Here is a 19901-nt window from a genome sequence, read left to right as displayed (position 1 = left end):
GAACATCTGTCATATTAAAGCGACCGGGGGGATGGGTTGTGGGCTCAAATGGCTCAGGGAGAATAATAAAAGAGAGAAATGGCATTAAAGCTCAGGGATTTTTATGAACAAGGATCTGCCATTGAGACCTGAATCTCATGTCTAAAGATCCTAAGAGCACACAGCTCACAGCTGAAAGAGAGGTGGGTGCAAGTGTGTGTGTGTGTCTGTGTGTCTGTGAGTGGGTGGGTACACTGCCACGAAAAAAAATAAATAAATAAAAAATGCTAGGCCCAGCTTTGGGAAATAGGGAGTCTATGCTTGTGCGATATTGATTTTTTCCTGCTCACAATTTACCATTCTTTATAAAAAAAATAAAATAAAAAAAAAACACGCTGTACTCATCCACAACTGATATCCAATAAAAAAAATTCCACCATTTCAGGTTTAGGGAGCACAGGAGTGTGGAATAATATCAGCTGTGCAGTCAGGAACTGCTTGCTGGCAGTGGCAATTGCAAAAAATGGCCTAGATGGTGGATTTTTCGATGATTCTGCAGTAAACAATGAAAAAAACCACAACACCACCTCCCTTTTTGACATAACCCTTTTACAAATCGGTTGTTTAATGTCCACATGGCGGACAGTTTTCACTGTTGTTGCTGCTGCTCAAAGGGTTTGAATGCGTGTAAGCAATGACCGGTACAGAGCAGCGAAAACAAACAAACAAACAAACAATGTATTTAATCACAAGTTTAAAACACCTGTGAAAATCATTCCAGATTAATGTGTTGGTTGTCTCATCTACCATTTAACTGGGGAGAAAAATACTGATCTTTTGGCAATTTTTGGTTGATAACTCGTACTAGCGATACATGTTAAATTGTGGGTCGCCTACAAATATGTACAGGTTGGCAGGTCAGGTAATATAATATAAAGTAAACATCACTGGATATCGTGGCAGTGTAATATTACTTAGAACTATCTTGTATATCACACAAGCCTAATGGATACCGATTGCGTTTCACTCCGTATCACATACACATGTTTGTATTCATAAAAAACATTCACAAAATAGACTAAAAGCAATGCAACATCCTCTACTTTACACACAGTATGACAAACAGCCTAATATTACATCTTTTGATAAATAAACAGACATTGCAGACTTTAATAAATATCTATAACATTTTGCAATCGCAAAAAAGGTGTGCTCCTGTTTAGCTTCTTTACTTTCTTAGTCATGAAATCAAACCATTATATTTCACACACCCAGAGACCATATTCAAACCATCACGCGTGGTTATGGAACAATTAAAAGGTGATTTCAATAATTTTTTAAGTCAAATGACTTGTAATATTTGGTTATGGCAGCTGTCATTAAATATCTGCTCAGAGAAGAGAAACTCTCTCTGTAAATGCTGAACAAAAACAACTGTGGGAAACCAGCGTCCATCCAATCAGGACAGGGAGACGTATCTAACTGCCTGCCAATCATTTTGTTTGTTAATTCAGAGAGCCTCAGCCTAAGCAGTACCAGTGTATTTATATAAGGGGTTTGGCCTGGGAAGAAACACTGAAGTTACGGGTACATTTTGGAAATTCAAATAGTCAACAAAAATGACTACAGCTTCATTTCTACAACATGCAAGACAAATTAATCACCTCAAATCACAGTACTTTAGAGAGTTTCTAACACACAGCAAGCGCAAGCAGTACCCACTGACCCCATAACTCTATTACATGTTATTACATGTTATATCTGATTGGTCATAAGGTGCTGATGAATTGTTTTCTAACAGCAGCTTAACATTGCTGGCTGTAATTCAAGTAATAAGCTTGTTCTAATACATTATCATTTCTATAGTAACAGCTCATTAACATCGATCTACATAATCTTTTTTTAATGTTATTTAACAAAGACAAATGTGTAATCTTTGACATGGAGAAGCTTTGCTATAAGGCAACTTTAATTAACGTTTATGGAAGGAGTCTCCAGTGTTGGCGCTTTGAACACACGCTACGTTTTCCACCACAGGAAAGTCTTCAGGACAGAGGACTTTCCGGGTTCTTGATAACATGCTTCAAAAGAGAGAATAAGAGAGAGAGGATGGTGATGGAACGACTGAGCTAAGTGATAACAGGAAGTAACTTGTCTTGCAGATGTTCTACTTCATTAAATGGTTTTAAACTATAAACAGTAAAAAAAAAAAAAAAAAAAAAAAAGCATGACATTATTCTTTAATAAATTAAAAAATTGTAACCATTGGCCAATCAGGAACCATTGGCTGTAGTATAAGAATAATAAAACAAGGCTGATACATTTTCGGGGTGGTAACAATGAATACAATCATGTTCTCCTTATAATATGATCTTATCCTAATCATATTCAGAATAGATTTTCCTATCACACACTAAATGTAGTTCCAGGCTAAATTGCATCAGTAGCAATTTAGGTCTGAGATGATCTACAGCATTTATATTTCGTCTCAAAGCTGGCCAGTCACAAACCCGACGCAGCACTAACGTCTTCACACTCACACACATCTGGGCAGCCCTACAAAATCCCCTACCGGACAAACGAAAACGCTTTCATGACTAGTCACTTGCAGGTCAATATTTTATCAGCACTTAAGTTGTTTACCAGTTGCATGAGCAAGCCAAGTTGACTTGTCCAAGACCTAAATATGGCCTATGATTAAATTGCAGTGAGTATGAGGAAGCACATTTTTTTTTTTTTTTTGCAAACTTTGAAACCAGCTTTCACACGCATTACATTCCTGTAAATCAACACTGCATAAAAGATGGTGGTTAGATGATAAAGCAAGACTTGTTTTGCAGCACTTTATAAATCCTGAGCAGCATTAGAACCCCAAGGCCTGCAAATCTGATACGCTTCACAGTCAGGTGGCAAAGATTTAATCTGAGATATCATCACAGAATCGCACATCCATAAACAGCATCCTAAATAAGTGACAGCTGGCAATAGTGACCTGACGGACACCTCGAGCTGAAATACGGGGTTGAAAATGAACAGGCAGAGTTGATATAATCACGGAGTAATTATTAAACGGACGTAAATAAAAGACAACGAGTGCGGACACCATTCAGGCACGGTCTTTTGAAACCCAAAGGCATTCTGGGTCACATTTCCAAAAAGCTTTTAGAGCATAAAAGATCATTGTTATTTGACATGGGGTTTCTGAAAGGAAGGTGCTAGTGGAGACAAGATTTTGTGGGGCTTCGACATTTTAATCAGATCCTTAATCTTAATTTTGCTGGATATCTTCATATGCATATAAAAAGTATACACCAATCAGCCATAACATTAAAACCACCTGCCTAATATTGTGTAGGTCCCCCTTGTGCCACCACAACAGCTATGACTCATCGAGGCATTGACTCCACAAGACCTCTGAAGGTGTACTGTGGTATCTGGTACCAAGACGCTAGCAGCAGATCCTTTAAGTCCTGTAAGTTGCGAGGTGGGACCTCCATGGATCGGACATGTTTGTCCAGCACATCCCACAGATGCTTGATCGGATATCTGGGAAATTTGGGGGACGTCAACACCTTGAACTCTTTGTCATGTTCCTCAGACCATTCTTACCAACCTACCAACAATTTTTGCAGTGCGGCAGGCGCATTATCCTGCTGAAACAGGCCACTGCCATTAGGGAATACTGTTGCCATGATGTACTTGTGTACTGGGTGTACAGGGTGTACTTGGTCTACAACCATGTTTAGGAAGGTGGTACATCCAAAGTAACATCCATATGAACACCAGGACCCAAGGTTTCCCAGCAGAACATTGCCCAGATCATCACACTGCCTCCGCTGGCTTGCCTTCTTTCGATAGTGCATCCTGGTGCCATGTCTTCCCCAGGTAAGTGACACACACACACACCCAGCCATCCACATGATGTAAAAGAAAACATGATTAATCAGACCAGGCCACCTTCATCCATTGCTCCATGGTCCAGTTCTCATGCTCACATGCCCACTGTAGGTGATTTTGGCAGTGGACGGGGGTCAGTATGGGCACTTTGACCAGTCTGTGACTACGCAGTCCCATACGCAGCAAGCTGCGACGCATTGTGTGTTCTGACACCTTTCTATCATAGCCAGCATTAACTTTTCCAGCAATTTGTGCTACAGTAGTTCTTCTGCGGGATCGGAACAGAGCCTTCGCTCCCCAAGCGCATCAATGAGCCTTGGGCACCCATGACCCTGTCACCGGTTCTCCTTTCTTGGACCACTTTCAGTAGGTACTAACCACTGCATACCGGGAACATCCCACAACACCTGCTGTTTCGGAGATGTTTTGACTCAGTTGTCTAACCATCAAAATTTGGCTCTTGTCAAAATCGCTCAGATCCTTTGGCTTGCCCATTTTTCCTGCTTCCAACACATCAACTTCAGAACTGACTGTTCACTTGCTGCCTAACATATCCCACCCCTTGACAGGTGCCATTGTAACAAGATACTCAATGATATTCATTTCATCTGTCAGTGGTTTTAATATTATGGCTGATCGCTATCTATTCCAAAGAAAATATTTTTGAATCTGAACTTCCGGGGTTGACAAAAGAGACATTAGGTATAAACAGAAGTAATGCACATTCTGTATATTCTGTACATACTGCATGCATCTTTTGCAAGCCTGATGGCTCTGTTTATGCAGTAATGAGGACTTGTACATTCTACTAACCCTAGGATGTGTATAAGAGGAATACTCAAGAATAGTACACAATCAAATAAAAACAATCAGTTCTGTTCATTCAACAGCCTGAAAACATAAGACAGCTAGCTAGCTACATTTACAGTATTCCACTCACATTTTTTTGTTATTCAATGTATTATATATATATAATACATGATGAGATATATATATATACACATACATATTTTCTTCTGAGAGACATCCTAAATGTTGAGGTACCTGTTACTAAGGAACAATGGAGTGCTGTGACTGCATTGAATTCCATACGATATTATTGACAATGCATTAAGCAGAAGAATAAAGACGAGAAGAGAAAAACCCATCAAGCCATCGCCCACCATCAATATTGCGATTACAGGAATATAAAATCCTACTAGCTTACCTGTCGACAGCATTAATACCGCCGCGAAAACTTCACCTTCCCAGCTATTGAGTGTGTTTAAAGGCCAAGCTTGAGATAAACGCGAGCGACGACCATAACGGAACAGTCATGTGTGTCACCACTACAGACAGCTCTTATCTAGCAGCAGCAGCAGAAGCAGCAGCCAGGCTCAGCGCCGACTCGGCGTCTTCAGCGTCGGTAGATATCGTCCGTGAGCACTTCTAACCTCACTTGGCTTCTTTTCTTTTTTTTTTTTTTTTTTTGGCTTTACTTCAACTCCATGTTGGCGACGACAGCGTCAAAAAAATCGACATCTCTGTCCGTGTCTAGCGGAGCCGTAGAGACGGAAGTCAAAACACAGGAGGCGTGCTATGCTAACGGGGCTTCAGATTGACACTCCCACGCGCCGCGCGTCGTCCCTCTCTTCTGTTTTTTTTGTCTCGTTTTTGCCCCAGACGCAGTGTATACATACCCAGGGTAATACTAAAACATTAAAAAAATGTTTCATGTAATTCATGTACGTATAATGACAGGACATTCGGGTAAACTTATTGTGGTTTCACTTATCGGGTAAATATTAAGCGTGAGCTCCTTGCAGCTGACAGCTGCACGTCATCCACTTACCTTGACACTCATTACTTTCGAATGCTATATATACACGAGTTAGTGCGCATGCGCGAGTGCTTCACGTATGTTTCATTTTCTCTAGTGTTTTGGGTTTTTTTTTTTCAGCGCAGGAGAGGTTATTATTTTCTGTTACACTGTTACTCCTATAGAGTTGTTAAGGTGCCTGTGATATTTAAAAATATATATATATATATATTTTATATATATATGTATGTATAAAATATTCCGAAAGCGTGAACGCATTGTTGCCATGGCAGCACGCCGGGCGTGGTGCGCGTGCGCTCTCTGCAGGTCACAGTACAGATAGACAACTGACTGGGCTCCAGAGTCAGAGCCAGAGTCTTTCACCACCTTTTCTTTTTCGATGCTTTGTAAGTGAGAGGAAATAATTCGACTTGTTCTTACATCTTGGATGCTAAACACATGGAGGTATGTTTGCTATCTTCTCTGAAAAAAATGTTGATAAAAATGGTAATTGGATTTAAAGCATATGTATGTGACGTCACGCTTAACTGTCACCATATAATCATAGGGAAGGGACAAATGATTATTTATTTAATGACTGTTTTCTTGATTATATTAGTACAGTGTGCATTAGAATCAAGTGGACATTCTGTCCCAAATGTTTACTCTGCTACTGTCAAACTGTGTACAACTGACAGTGAATAACAGTGTTGACCAAAAGAAATACTTTTAATGATGCTAAAATGAATATATCATAGATCATCCATCCATCTTCTGTACCGCTTATCCTCCACAGGGTCATGGGGGAGCCTGGAGCCTATCCCAGGGAACTTAGGGCACAAGGAGGGGAACACCTTGGACAGGGTGCCAACCCATCACAGGATATCATACATCATATATAGATATTAACATAAACTATACACTATATTAATTCTGCTGTGGTTGAATGAGCAAATCCCCACAGCCGTGCTCCGAAATCTAGTGGAAAGCCTTCACACAAGAGTGAAAGTTGTTATAACGCAAAGGGGGAACTAAATCTAGAAGGGGTTCAACAAACGCATATGGGGTGAGTGGTCTGATGTCTACATACTTTTGGCTATATAGTGTACTCTGTAATGAATAACAATATAAATGAACACAATTCATTCATGCCCTACACATGCCAATCTGAGCTGCTGAGAAGCAGTGTAGATATCATGTTTGACACGATGCCAACCTTGCCAACATCTGTGACCTTAACCTGGACAAAAGAAAACCTAAATAAATCATTCATCTATCTCCAGTAACCAATTTGTCTGGGTTAAGGTCACGATGGATCCAGAGCTTTCCCAGGAACAATGGGCACAAGGCAGGAGAATTCACCCCAGATGGGACACCATTCCATCACAGGGTACCATATACACACTCATTCACACCTAGGGGCAATTGAGCATAGCCGGTACATATTTTTTGACAATGGGAGGAAACCCACACAGACACAGGCTAAACATACACAGAAACTTCATACAGAAACTAACCTGAGCTCAGGATCGAACCAAGGACCCTAGAGCTGTGAGACGGCAACACTACTCACTGCATGCCTGCCTTGAGTGCAGTCCTTAGTTTGTTTAACCACATTTTATTTAGGAGTACCCATTTCAGCTCATGCATTTTCCTGTTTCTGTTTGAAAGCTTAGCTAGCTACACTTAGGGATATCAGGAGAGGTGAATTTGGTGTTATAAGATGTCATTTTCAGTGGAACTGCTATAAAGTCATTTTGTGGCAATATCATTAATAGGCTCGCACTTGCTTGACAGTAGATCAAGCCCTTAATGATGAAATGACAAATTTGTGCCTTCACTGCTTCTTGAAAATGAATATTTTTCCAGGTTTGCAGGTTTCACATCAAAGGCATTGGTGTGAGGTCACTATGGAAATTGCATTCCTTGCTAGGAAACAGCGCCTCCCTCAGTTTAAAAGGGCACAGCACAGATTGACGAGCATTGATTAACAAATATAAATGCAATTGTAAATTGCTGGGGTAGAAGAGGAATAAAACACTCTGTATGCTGTTCTTAGAAATTAATCAACTTCACATCTCCCTGCATCACCTCATCATTTTGATCTTACCACAATGCTAAGCTTACAGCTGCTTCATTTTCTTAATTTGAGTATAATTTTAGACCTAGACTTGTTGACCTCTGTAGCATAAACGGCGAAGGCGGGGGCATCTACAGCTTCATACACGAGCAGAGAAACAGGCACTGTTGCAGAAAAGTCCTTTAAATTATGGCATCCCTGGAGGTAGCTCATCAGAGACAAAGACCTCCCAAGACTTTTAGAGTACACTATATGGCCAAAGGTATGTGAACACCTGACAATCATATCCATATGTGGTTCTTCCCCAAACTGTGGCCACAAAGTTGTGGTCACACAGTTGTATAGAATGTCTTTGTATGGTGTAGAATTACAATTTTCCTTCACTGGAACTAAGGGTCCCTGTGCACAAAGCGAGTGCCATGAAAACATGGTTTTCCAAAGTTGGAGTGGAAGAACTCGAGTGGCCATAACCTCAATCCAACTGAACACCTTTGGGATGAACTGGAACGCCGACTGCATCTTCTCGCACTAGATCAGAGCCTGTCCTTACTAATGCTCTTGCGGCTGAATGAGCACAAATCCCCACAGCCATGCTCTAAAATCTAGGGTAAAGACTTCCCAGTAGAGTGGAGGTTATTATAACAGCAAAGTGGGAATTAAATCTGGAATAAGATGTTCAACAAGCACATATGTGTATGATGGTCAGGTGTCCACAAACTTTTGACCATGTAGCGTATCAAGGAGCTATAAAAGGCCCGTCTGAAGAAGTAAATAAAAACTGTGATCTCCAGATGGACTACATTCAGCTCCAAAGGAAAAAGATGCAGCTAGAAATTGAATTACTTAAAGAGTATGATGCAAACAGTAAGGCTTTGTAATAGTAATATGCAAATATTGTGGCTGAGGGACCAAATTACCCATAATGCACTGTGAGCATGCACAGGTTTTACTACAGAGAAAGTTTTAAATAATTAAATAATGAAAACACAGCATTAAACTCATGTTTAATGCCTTAGGCTTGGCTGACTGCAGTGATGGCTGGTCAGGATATTTAGATGGGAGGATAAATCTATCTAATATCTATCAGTAACTTGATGATGAAACTATTTAGGGTTAAGCAGTGCATTATATCACAAGGTGTCATACAGGGTTGATGGCAAAATAAGAATGATGTGAAGCAAACTTACACACACTTAAATGCGGATAGACAGCTGCATTCATTATTTCAAATTTTTTAAATGTATCAAGTATGTATTGCTCTACTGGGTTTATACCATGTTTCCTCTGAATATGAAACATGTTAAACAGGAAAGTTGTACTCTTTTGATTAAAAAAAAAGAAAGAAAGCTGGAATCTGTCCTTTTGTGTATTTTGTCCTTGAATAAACAAGGTATACTTAGTCTATCTACTTTTAGTTTCACCTCCAAAGACATTTCTTTTGGGGGAAAAAAAGGATGATGGAGTAAATAATCCACCTCGTTCTCATTCATTACACCCATGACTGTATTTCACCTTCATCTTCTCAATCACTGCTGATGACGTGTTTTAGATCTGTGTAATCACCTCACATGACTGTCACTGACAGGCTGCAGGAGTCTACAGTCTGGGCTGGAAAGAAATCAGCCCCAGCCTCGCTTCTTCACATCATTCTGTGCGTTTTTCTTACACCCACTGGTGGTGCTGTTGCATTCGGTTCCATAAAAAAATCCCAAATCTTCCTTAAGCCATTTGTTAAAAGGAAATAATCTGATGTGGATCCCAAAAATTAAATCATATACTGATGTCTTTTTATTTTTGAAAGACAGGGAGGGCTTATGCTGCGTTCACGACAACTGGGAACCTGGAACCTCCTACTTCCAACATTAGAAATTTCTTGTGAACTCAGCCGTCTGAAGTCGGAAATAAAATGAATACTCGCTTTTAGCCGTCTACAAAAAAGGAAATTAAAGAGTTGGTTAATTATTGCTTAATTTATTTTTAAAGTGAATGTAGTAATTGACTGTCTAATAGTGCCGAAAATGCCACGAGCATTTTGACCAAAGAATCTTGCAGAAAGCAAATTAATATTTCAATTATTAAAGTGTCATCTAATATTTAGTGATTTGAAATATGAACTGAAACTCTGCTTAAAAATCATTGCGGTGACTTCCCAGTTCCCACTTGGTCACGAAAGCAGCATCAGCCATGCTACCCAACTCAGTGTGCTGGTAATTTGTTCGTGCTGCTTAGCTGAATAGCTAGGAGGCTGTTTGCTAGCTCCTGGTCTGAAAGGTAGGACATTCTGCTTTTAACATTTCTTTGTGATGCAGTGTCTACGAACACGATCCAAACTTTTCATGACTGTTACCTTTCAGAAAATCCTAATAAATTATAGTTGAGTCGCTTACTTTAAAATGTCATTTATTTTTTTTAAAGACCCGATGCTCTTCAAATCTGTATCAAAGACAGTTACTCATAGGAGATGTACATAAATCATTTTTATTCTCCCTTGTTGAAAGAAAGAAGGCTTCAGTTTGGTTTCAGACTGACCAGCTGCTGTAACGTGACAAGCCGGTCAGTGTCAGCGTGCTGAAGCGTTAAAACACACAGTACATCTGGCCCTGTTCATTCCTCCACAGTGTATAACTGAGTGGATTTGGACAGCTGTCAATCTAGTACCGTCACATCACTAATACTCCCCAAACTCTTGAAAATAAACTGATTCTCCCGGTGTGTGGAATTGAAGTTTCACAAAGCTCTGCAACTGTGCTTTGTTCACACACCATTTCATAGAATACTGATTTTTCCAGCTCTCGTGTGTACCACTGCAAAGTGTTCATTAGCCCTGAAGCATAAATTAAACAGCAATTTAAACGGAGAAATAACTATATATAAAAAAAAGAAATGTTGCAAAGCCTCTTACAAGTTTTCCACTAAAGAAGAAACAAAAAGCGGATTTCTTTTCACTTTTCTCCTGGGTGGTGTAACGTGATCTTGAAGATGGCTAGCCCTACTAGCAGGTTAAGCTTGAGTGTGTTTTGCAGGATTTTGGACTTCCACTGATGAAAAAAAAATTTGCTATAAATAATTAAGAAGATACAAAGTCCAGTAAAATAAAAAGAAACAGTGACAGGTATGAAGTCAATTCCTTTTACAGCATAAAAATAAGAAAAGAAGAAAGGATGCTCTCTTTTAGAACAGTGGCAGGCTCCCCGTCGGCGAGAGAATGATCCCGAAGACGTAGAAGAGTCCCACGAGTAGGTTGAGCTTGGCTGTTTTCTGTGGGATCTTGGTGTAGTGCTGACTGCGGAACTGGCGCTCCAGCGGGAAGGCCATGGGCAGCGTGAGCAGCGGCAGCGCCATGCTGATGGTGTAGCGCGTGGCCAGCACACAGAACACCACGTAGGGAGCGAAGAGCAGCACGTTGTAGAGGACGTAAGAGAGCGCCGGGCCGGCTAGGATGGCGAGCGTGACGATGCCGGCACTGCGGTCTGACTGCATGTCGCGTGTGTTGTTGCTGTGCAGGATGGCCTCGGCATGCAAGGCCAGCGGCACGGCATACACCAGCGGCAGCACGGACAGGTGACCCACCTGTACCGCGTGTGCAAACAACACGGCCAGTGGGCCGAACGTGATCAGGATCACCACGTCCCCTAGTGCCACGTACTTCAGACCGATTCCTGCGCAACAGGAGAGTCGAAAATATGAGTGACAATTCATTCAATTCAACATTAATATAAATATACAAAGGCTATCAATCAGGATGTACATAAAAGGCGACAAATATGTACGTTAAGCTGTGTCCTCTCTATGACGGCCAAAAGAAAATATGCAGGAACAAATAGGTTTAGTTTCAATTCCTATTCCAGTCTTCATGGAAAAAAAAATATCACAACAGACAAAGAGAGAGAGGGGCTATTTATAAAACCTGCCATATGAAAAACAACTTCAGATAAAAACAACCCTTTATAATTACTATTCCATGCAACGTGAACATTTTAGGTTAAAGTGAATAATTCCAGGTGAATACTTTATCAATTTCAGGTAGTTTGTATTATTTCTGATTGATTATTTCTCATCTATTTCATAGCTAAATGGGTCTCTGGCTGCAAAGAGTTTGAGAACCTGATTATTATGTTATACATAAGTGATTTTCACCCTGAATATCAGCTCTATATATTTTTAATAAAAAGCTGTAGTGCGCTTTTTTCGTCCCTCTCCACCTCTCAGGGTTAGTTTGGCACAGTTGCTGCTGATGTGACTGTGAAGGAGGTGTGGAGGAAAAAATATTGATGTGCAGAGAATCAGAGCTCAGAGTTGATATTACAGTTCAGCTGATTTGGGTGGAAGACTCTGGAGTCATGTGTGCTTTGGTAAACTGGCTTGCTCAAGAATGTTATATCTGATTTTAGTGTTGCTAAAATAATCTAGTCTAATCCTAAATACAAGAATGTAACTACGTAAACCTTTAGATTTCTCTCAAAGCCAATATTTTAGTTTATATTTCAGCAGAATTATAGACAACATGTTGCACAGCACAAGCAGGAAGTCCAAATGCTGAACTGTGTATATGAATATTGCGCGTCTTCAGTGCTGTGGAAAGACCAAAGATCCGACTTCTACAAAACCACGACTTGGAGGAACAGTGTGAAGAAGTGTGACCACTTTTTAGCCACATTTACCTCCAGTGTACAAAAAGGAGCTTGAGAGCCCTCCAAAATAGATGAGCGCCAGATGCTCGAGCCTCAGCGTAGAGAGGAAATACAACAACGTGGCGCAGAGACATCCCACCGAGTAAAGCACGGCGCCGAACATCACCACGTCCTGCGGCTCCAGGATCCGATCCACCAGAGTCCTGTCGTCGCTCTTCTTGTGATCGATTCCCTTGGAGAAATCGTAGTAAGTGTTCACGAGATTCCCGGCACCGTGCACCACCAGGACGGCGACGGCGCACACCAGCAGGATCACAATGTCCACAGAGCCCTCCAGTTTGTAGGCCAGGGCGCTTCCTAAAGCCACAGGCGTCAGAGAGGCGCTGAAGCTCCACGGCCGCAGGGCCAGGACGTACGCCGCGCACTTCTCCTGCACGTTCGAGGCCATCTTGGCCAGCCGGGAATTCTTTCCATTGCAGTTTTGTTCTGCTAGTGTCACTCCTTGTGCTTTTGATCCATTCAGGCCGTTGGAGCCGGACAGCAAGTACGTCTCTGCGCTGGTTTTCTTCTGGCCAGCTGCCATCGCTACCTCAGTGTACCTGGCACGCACACACACACACACACACACACACACATGAATATGAGAACAAAGATTGCATTCAGAGATCAGAGAAAGAAAAAAAGGTCTGGCATACAGCATTGTATCTAAGGAAGAAAACCTTCAGTAGACATGACAATAGTACCATCAGAGAGACTTTCAAATATAGGTGATGGCAGTTAAGGGCACTGATGAAACACATGATCATAACACATACAGACATACAGACACACAGCCGAGGTCAAGTGGCGGATTAGTTAGCAAGGTAGCTAATTACTGTAGCAGCAAATAAAACCCAGTTCTAAAACTATTTGCAGCCTAACCCTAACCACCCCGACCTTTAAATGCCTTTGTAACCAATTCTAAGTTTATTATAGCTAATTATTAATTCATTAAGGTTGCTAGAGGCTAATAATGGCTAGCCAGGCTGAGATTATAGAGGATTAGGAGACACACGTACGCGTTTGAAGTTCAGGGCAATATCAGAGCTAGTTAGCATTTCCCATCATACCTGTTCTCTGTCCCACTTGGAGAAGATAAAGTGCTATTTCACACACATCCTTCTGTAATTCCCTCCAACGCAATGCAAAGTGCTCAAATCCTAACCTGCTGCCACTCTCACAGCCTACGTGTCAATTCTAAAGGTATTTAGCTTAGCCATTCAGCTAACACCTCACTGCTAACAGCAAACACACGGACGCCATTTCCTCCAACTCTCTAATGTACAACAGCGTGTTCAGTCCGGGCGGAAACAAAAAGCCTTTTCATAAGAGCCGTAAATAATTGCCACAAATTGTTTTATTATTTTATTAACAAAAGCCAACTCACCAATTAAGCTCATTTATTTAAATGTATACAATAAAATTCTGGTTAGTTACTTGAGCCATAGAGCGTTTTATTCCAGTACTTGACATTATTATTAAGCTGAAATGCTTTTGAGTTCTTGGGGTTTGGATTAAATCCATTCAGTTTAAGGGAACAGTCAAATAGCCTAATAAGTACTTCCATAACAGTAAGTGGTGGGAGATGGTGGCTTAGTGGTTAGCGTGGTTGCTAGTGTCGTGGCAAATACTTCTGCAAATCAGAATAAGAAAATAGTTTTAACCGTGGCGAGAGTTCAGTCAGTTCAGTCAAAACAACATTAGCTTTCACCTTAAAAACACCACCTACAAGGTCACACCAGTTTGTTCTCACAGAAACATCTTAGTAGGATCATAGGCATAAAGTCACCCTTCTAAATGTACTAGAAATGGTACAGTGTAGTATATAAATGAAGCTCTGAAAGTTCATACATGAGGTGATTTAAGGTCACTTTTCAATACTGTTGCATAGATACTGATTGACATAATACTAATTAACAAATGATATTGATATAGATAACAGGAAATTCCTCCATACTAGCATTTGATTCCCGCCTCTGCTCTGTGTGCGACGAGTTTGTATGTCCCCTCTGTGCTTTGGGGGTTTCCGGCTTTCTCCTTCAGTCCAAGGACTGCGTTGTAGGCTGATTGGCATTTCCAAATTGTCCGTAGTGTGTGATTGTGCCCTGTGATGGTTGGCACTCTGTCTAGGCTGTCCCCTACCTTTTGCTCTATGTCCCCTGGGATAGGCTCCAGACTAGGTTGTGACTTTAAAAAATACACCACAAACCCCCTGGCTATGCTTCATGGACCCCACTTATGGAAAAAAGTCATGAATCTGGGCAGTGGTAGCTCAGTGGTTAAGACATTGACCTTCTCGTTAGAACATTTCAAATTCAAATCCTGCACTGCCAAGCTGCCACAGCTGGGCCGTTGGGCAAGGCCCTTAACCCTCAACTGCTTATATGTATTAATTGTGGTAAATGTTAGTCAGTCTGGATAAGAGTGTCTGCCAAATCCTGTAAACATAATGACTCATGCCCTCATGAATGTGTGGAAAGGTACAGGGTGAATTTGTGTAAGGTTGTGACATGCTGACACACATACAGTCTTATCACCTGCACCTCATGCTCAGGCGTATCTTCATTCAGGAACATTTCAGGTCATTCAGGAACAGCGTGTCTTCTTTTTTCCCCATCTGATTACACAGTGTTGTGCAATTATAATGTTATTAACACACGTTATATTCTTATACGTTCATTCATTCATCTTCAATAAGCATCCTGGATCCAGAGAACCCTGGGAACAAGGTGGGAATACACCCTGGATGATAAGCCAGTTCATCGCAGTGAACCATACACTTCAACCTACACTGACAAAAAAGGGCAATTTAGTATTTAGTAATTTAGCATGTTTTTGGCAGGTGGGAGAAAACCTAGAGGAAGCCAATCAAGATAGGGGAGAACAAATGAAACTCTACACAGACAACAACCTGAGCTCAGGACCAGACATGAAACCCTGGAGCCGTGAGGCTGCTAAGCAAATACCAAGCCGACACAAATACTTGCACTTGCATCCAGAGGCGAGAAATTCTAATCCCAAAAAACTGTCTTGTTTTCTACCAATTTAATCAAGTAAAAAAAAAAATACATCTAAAATAACATGCAGCTACCTCAAAAGCAATTCATATGGAGTTATGGTCAATAGACGATTTTTTTATGTAAAGGTTCCAGAATATTTATAAGGATGATGTCTTAAAGGGAGATCCTATGCAGGACGCTAACAATAAGTGGAAAAAAAAAGAACAGACCAAAAAACAGAACAAAACACATAAAACAGGAATGTGTGTGTGTGTGTGTATATACAGTACATGTGCACACAACAGGCATTCAGCAATTATGGTTATCTATATCAATATCATTTGTTAATTAGTATTATGTCAATCAGTATCTATGCAACAGTATTGAAAAGTGACCTTAAATCACCTCATGTATGAACTTTCAGAGCTTCATTTATATACTACACTGTACCATTTCTAGTACATTTAGAAGGGTGACTTTATGCCTATGATCGTACGAAGATGTTTCTGTGAGAACAAACTGGTGTGACCTGGTAGGTGGTGTTTTTAAGGTGAAGGGTAATGTTGTTTTTGAAACATAAACTGACTGAACTCTCGCCACGGTTAAAACTAAGATAAGGGGACAGTGAAATAATTGAGGTGAGAGGCAGGTGTGTGATTAAAAGAAAGAAGAGAAAACTCTATCCGATGAGATCATTGTTTTAGAATTGTTTAAAAGCATGGGCCACGACTATGTAAAATCAGATGCTCTGCAGACCATCTCGGCTTTGTTGTTTGATTCAATAAAGTCTGTAGAGTTTTGCCATCCGGAACCCCTTGTCTTTGTAACTCATTTTCAGCAGGGGTTTACATGTTCCCTCCACTTTTATTGTGATATGCACAGTAACCTATTGTTTTATTTACGTTAAAATCTCAGTTATATAACATCTATTACAACACATCGCTGTTGAATTCTTGAGTCTGATTGTTCAGAAGTTGTTAATTAATCAACAGCAGGTCAGACATTAGTGCTGGCTTCAAATCATTGCTTATATTGTTTTAATACGTTATTGTTTCTATAGTAATACAGGGACATATATTCAACATAGTCTAAGACTAATAATAAATTAATTAATACATTTTTAAAAACCTTGATGTTATTAACTGTTCATATGGTGAAGTGTCCTTTAAGGAGATGTTTATTTAACATTTAATGAAGGAGTCTTCAGTGTTAGTGCTTTGTAACTCAGTAAAATTTTCCACCTATTCAGGACTTTTTGGTTTCTCAGTAACATGATATGACATTTTTTTTCCTTATTAACTTCACTGAACTGTTTATAGCTGAAGTGACATAAGAGATAACAGAAACTAAGTTGTTTTGTGGATTTTCCGCAACAAACGTAACTAGAAATGGTTAAAGAATAAGACATGTCATACATTAATAAACACGTAATAAATGAATCCCATTCCAATAAGCAAGAAAGTAATTTTCTATACAGTAATATTTAATAGAAATGACATGATGTTATTGCTGTTAATAATCTTAATAGTTTTTGTTTTAATATTGTTTTACAGTTCATTATACATCACGATTATATGTGTCTAATTGTAGGTGTACTTTATTCATATAATATAATGTTGTACCCTCTCAGCAAAAAAAAAAGTACTAACCTGTACCATTATCTTTTGAACACTTTACTATGTATCTTTCACGTGGAACCTTTGAAAACGATTTAAAGTATGTAACTGGACAATAATGACATTTTAGAGTAAAGCTTTTAATGCACACTATATACAACTTTCTAGGTAAAAGATAAACATAAAAAAGGTGTACTTGTACGCTTGAATGTACCACAACAGTAACAAGCAAAAGTAGTGTGTGAGTGTAGGCTACATCCTCCTGATATTTGTCCCCCCTCACATAATTAGCCAAAATATCTTCATTTTTCAGAATATTTTTGCCAAATCACCCACCCCAGTTACCAGCCAGATTTTCTGAACTTCAAAACAAATGGACTTTGGAAAGATGACACAAGACAACTGATAAGCTAAGGGTACCAGTATCTGCGATTTTAAACTCTCAGGAAAAAAAGTGCACTAAACTATAACTTTCCTCGTCACTCTTACGGTACTCTTAAGCGTGCCATAACCTTTATAGCTTTAGTATGTAACTTTTACAAGAAAGGTGCATAGTGTACCTTTAGAGCTTTACTCTAAAAACAAATTACAGTCTGTTTATGTACCTTAAATGTTTTTTTAAAGGTACAGTCAGGACGGCGTCTTGCTGTAAGTGGCGTAAGAGGTCACTTAGGGATCCTAAACCACCAGGGGGCCCCAAGATTTATAAAATCGACATGCAGAAAGCACACTTTACTATCATTTGGGGGAAAAAAGGTTGATATATATCAAGGCTGATATATATTTCCCCCCCCCCCCCCCCGACCCGGCCAAGAAACTACAATTTACATAACTAAATTAGGTAACTAATATAAAATAATGTCAAAAAAAAAACAAAAAAAAGAAGAAGTGCCACTTCTTCAGCTTGCTGATGTAATTGAAATGGAAAAGGTTAGTGGCTAGTTAGCTAACTAGTATTTACAATAAGAAGTGCAAGGCGAACACACCATTGGTGGAATGTAACTAAGTACTTTTACTCAAGTACTGTACTTAAGTACATATTCATGGTACTTGTACTGTACTTGAGTATTTCCATTTTATGCAACTTTATACTTCTACTCCACTATATCACAGAGACAAATATTGTACTTTTTACTCCACTACATCTGTCTGACAGCTTTAGTCACTAGTTACTTTTCAGATAAAAATTTTTCAATTTTTCATACACTTCCTGCCAAAACTGCGTATCTCCAAATGTGGTGATTTTGAATGCTTGTGATAAACTGAAGGATTAAGTGTTCCTCTACGGGTTGAGAAAATTGTCCTACTTCCTAATCTAAAGAAACCATTTAAAACCCCCTTGGATTAGCTGGAAAATGCGTTGTCACATTTTTTCTGAGCTCATGAAAAGTTGACTTTTTAGAGATGTGTGGTTCTCACAGGACAGTGACGCTACAAACGTATGATAATCTTATAGAATATGATGTATTACTGTAGATTAAACTACTCAACAGTATATAAAGTAGTTCAAATGAGCTCAGCCTTAAACATCTACAGCAGTAAACTGCAACATACACATTAATACAGCAGTAATATTAATCCAAAAATATTATATATAATAGTAAAACAATGACAGGGACCATTTTAAGTAAATTTTTCTGATGATACTTAGATACTTTTACTTAAGTAAGTTTTTAATGCAGGACTATTCATAGTGTGGTATTAGTACTTTTACTTAAGTAAAGCATCTGGATACGTCTTCCACCACTGGAACACACGTTAAGCTGCTAGCTTGTTACTATGACAATAGTAGCCTGTTGACCTTTCACCTCTCAGGTGGTCGAAACATTCTTTTCAGAACTCTAGCATCTCAGATGACACAATCAATGAAGAAATAATTTTCCTGAGTGTAAACCTTTCAACATGCTAAGCAGCCTCTAATGGTCTAATGGTCATTTTTCAGGTGCAGTAAACAAATATGTTGCACCATCATCAGTATTATAACCAACTGTGAGTGATGAGGTCACATTTTAAAGCCAAATTCAAATTCAACTTCCCCCAGTCATGTCTAAATGCTGTAAGCTAGGACCAATAGCTAGCAAGTATTTCAGTGCTACAATAAGCAGATTATTTGTAGTATTTTATTTTTTTTACCTTATTCTTTTTTAAAATGTCTATTCATTTTATTTATATATGTTACTTGTTAAGAGATTTAACTCCTTGCATAAATAGATCTCGTTCAGCTGTTTTTATTTTATTATTTATTAAACTTTTTTTTTGCCTCCTCCATCCAAGATTATGAAGTGTTACTTCTGTTCCTTCTTGAATATAAAATAATATGATTGGTGTAGGTGTGGGGCCCCGAAATGTTCAGAAACTGCCCTCAGTACACTATATCCATGTTTCCAGGTGAAAGTAAAGGTATTATTAAAGGTGCACTGGGTAAGATTAGGTCTTAAACAGTTAAGTAGGTGGATTCGAATGATTTCTGAATGATGTTTTTTTTTAAACTCTGTGATCCCATCCCCTGTACCAACCCATGTTCACAAAGGTCCGGCCAGATGATCATTACGTCAATCGCAAGACAACCACTGGTCGATCTTTTTAATAGGTCAGTGTAGAACCTCGGTGTGTGAGAGTGTGGAGGAGACAGGCGGAATTTTTGCTAAGCTCCAGTCTCGCGTTTATTAAGTCTGCACTTTTCAGTGCACTTTCAAATACTCAATAAACCCAAAACAACTCAACTGAAACGAGTCCTTCCCAGACTCACAGGTTTCGCTCTGTCAAGTTCAAGTTCACGCTTTGCAGCGTGTGTGTGTGTGTGTGTGTGTGTGTGTGTGTGTGTGTGTGTGTGTGTGTGTGCGTTCGTGCGTGTCTCGCAAG

At 39.6% G+C, this 19901-nt stretch overlaps 2 protein-coding genes across 2 annotated transcripts in view; both read right to left on the bottom strand.

Annotated features, from left to right (window-relative positions):
• Positions 1–5697, bottom strand: part of mib2 (MIB E3 ubiquitin protein ligase 2) — a 73975-nt gene extending 68278 nt beyond the window's left edge. Inside the window, exon 1 of the mRNA XM_026925443.3 lies at positions 5084–5697. Within this exon, the coding sequence (XP_026781244.1) occupies positions 5084–5096 (13 nt within the window). The 5' untranslated portion in view covers positions 5097–5697. The remainder of the gene's footprint in view (positions 1–5083) is intronic.
• Positions 5698–10137: 4440 nt separating this feature from the next.
• On the bottom strand, positions 10138–13724 carry ubiad1 (UbiA prenyltransferase domain containing 1). The gene is made up of 3 exons (XM_026925096.3): positions 13495–13724; positions 12416–12984; positions 10138–11413 (listed from the first exon to the last, which is right to left on the bottom strand). The coding sequence occupies exons 2-3, from the start codon at positions 12966–12968 to the stop codon at positions 10926–10928; spliced, it is 1041 nt and encodes a 346-aa protein (XP_026780897.2). The 5' UTR covers positions 12969–12984; positions 13495–13724; the 3' UTR covers positions 10138–10925.
• Between the last annotated feature and the right edge of the window lie 6177 nt (positions 13725–19901).

The sequence above is a fragment of the Pangasianodon hypophthalmus genome, chromosome 8 (assembly GCF_027358585.1).
Source record: "Pangasianodon hypophthalmus isolate fPanHyp1 chromosome 8, fPanHyp1.pri, whole genome shotgun sequence".
NCBI lineage: Eukaryota > Metazoa > Chordata > Actinopteri > Siluriformes > Pangasiidae > Pangasianodon > Pangasianodon hypophthalmus.
The sequence above is the reverse complement of the archived record's forward strand: the minus strand, read 5'-3'. Positions and strand labels throughout refer to the sequence as shown.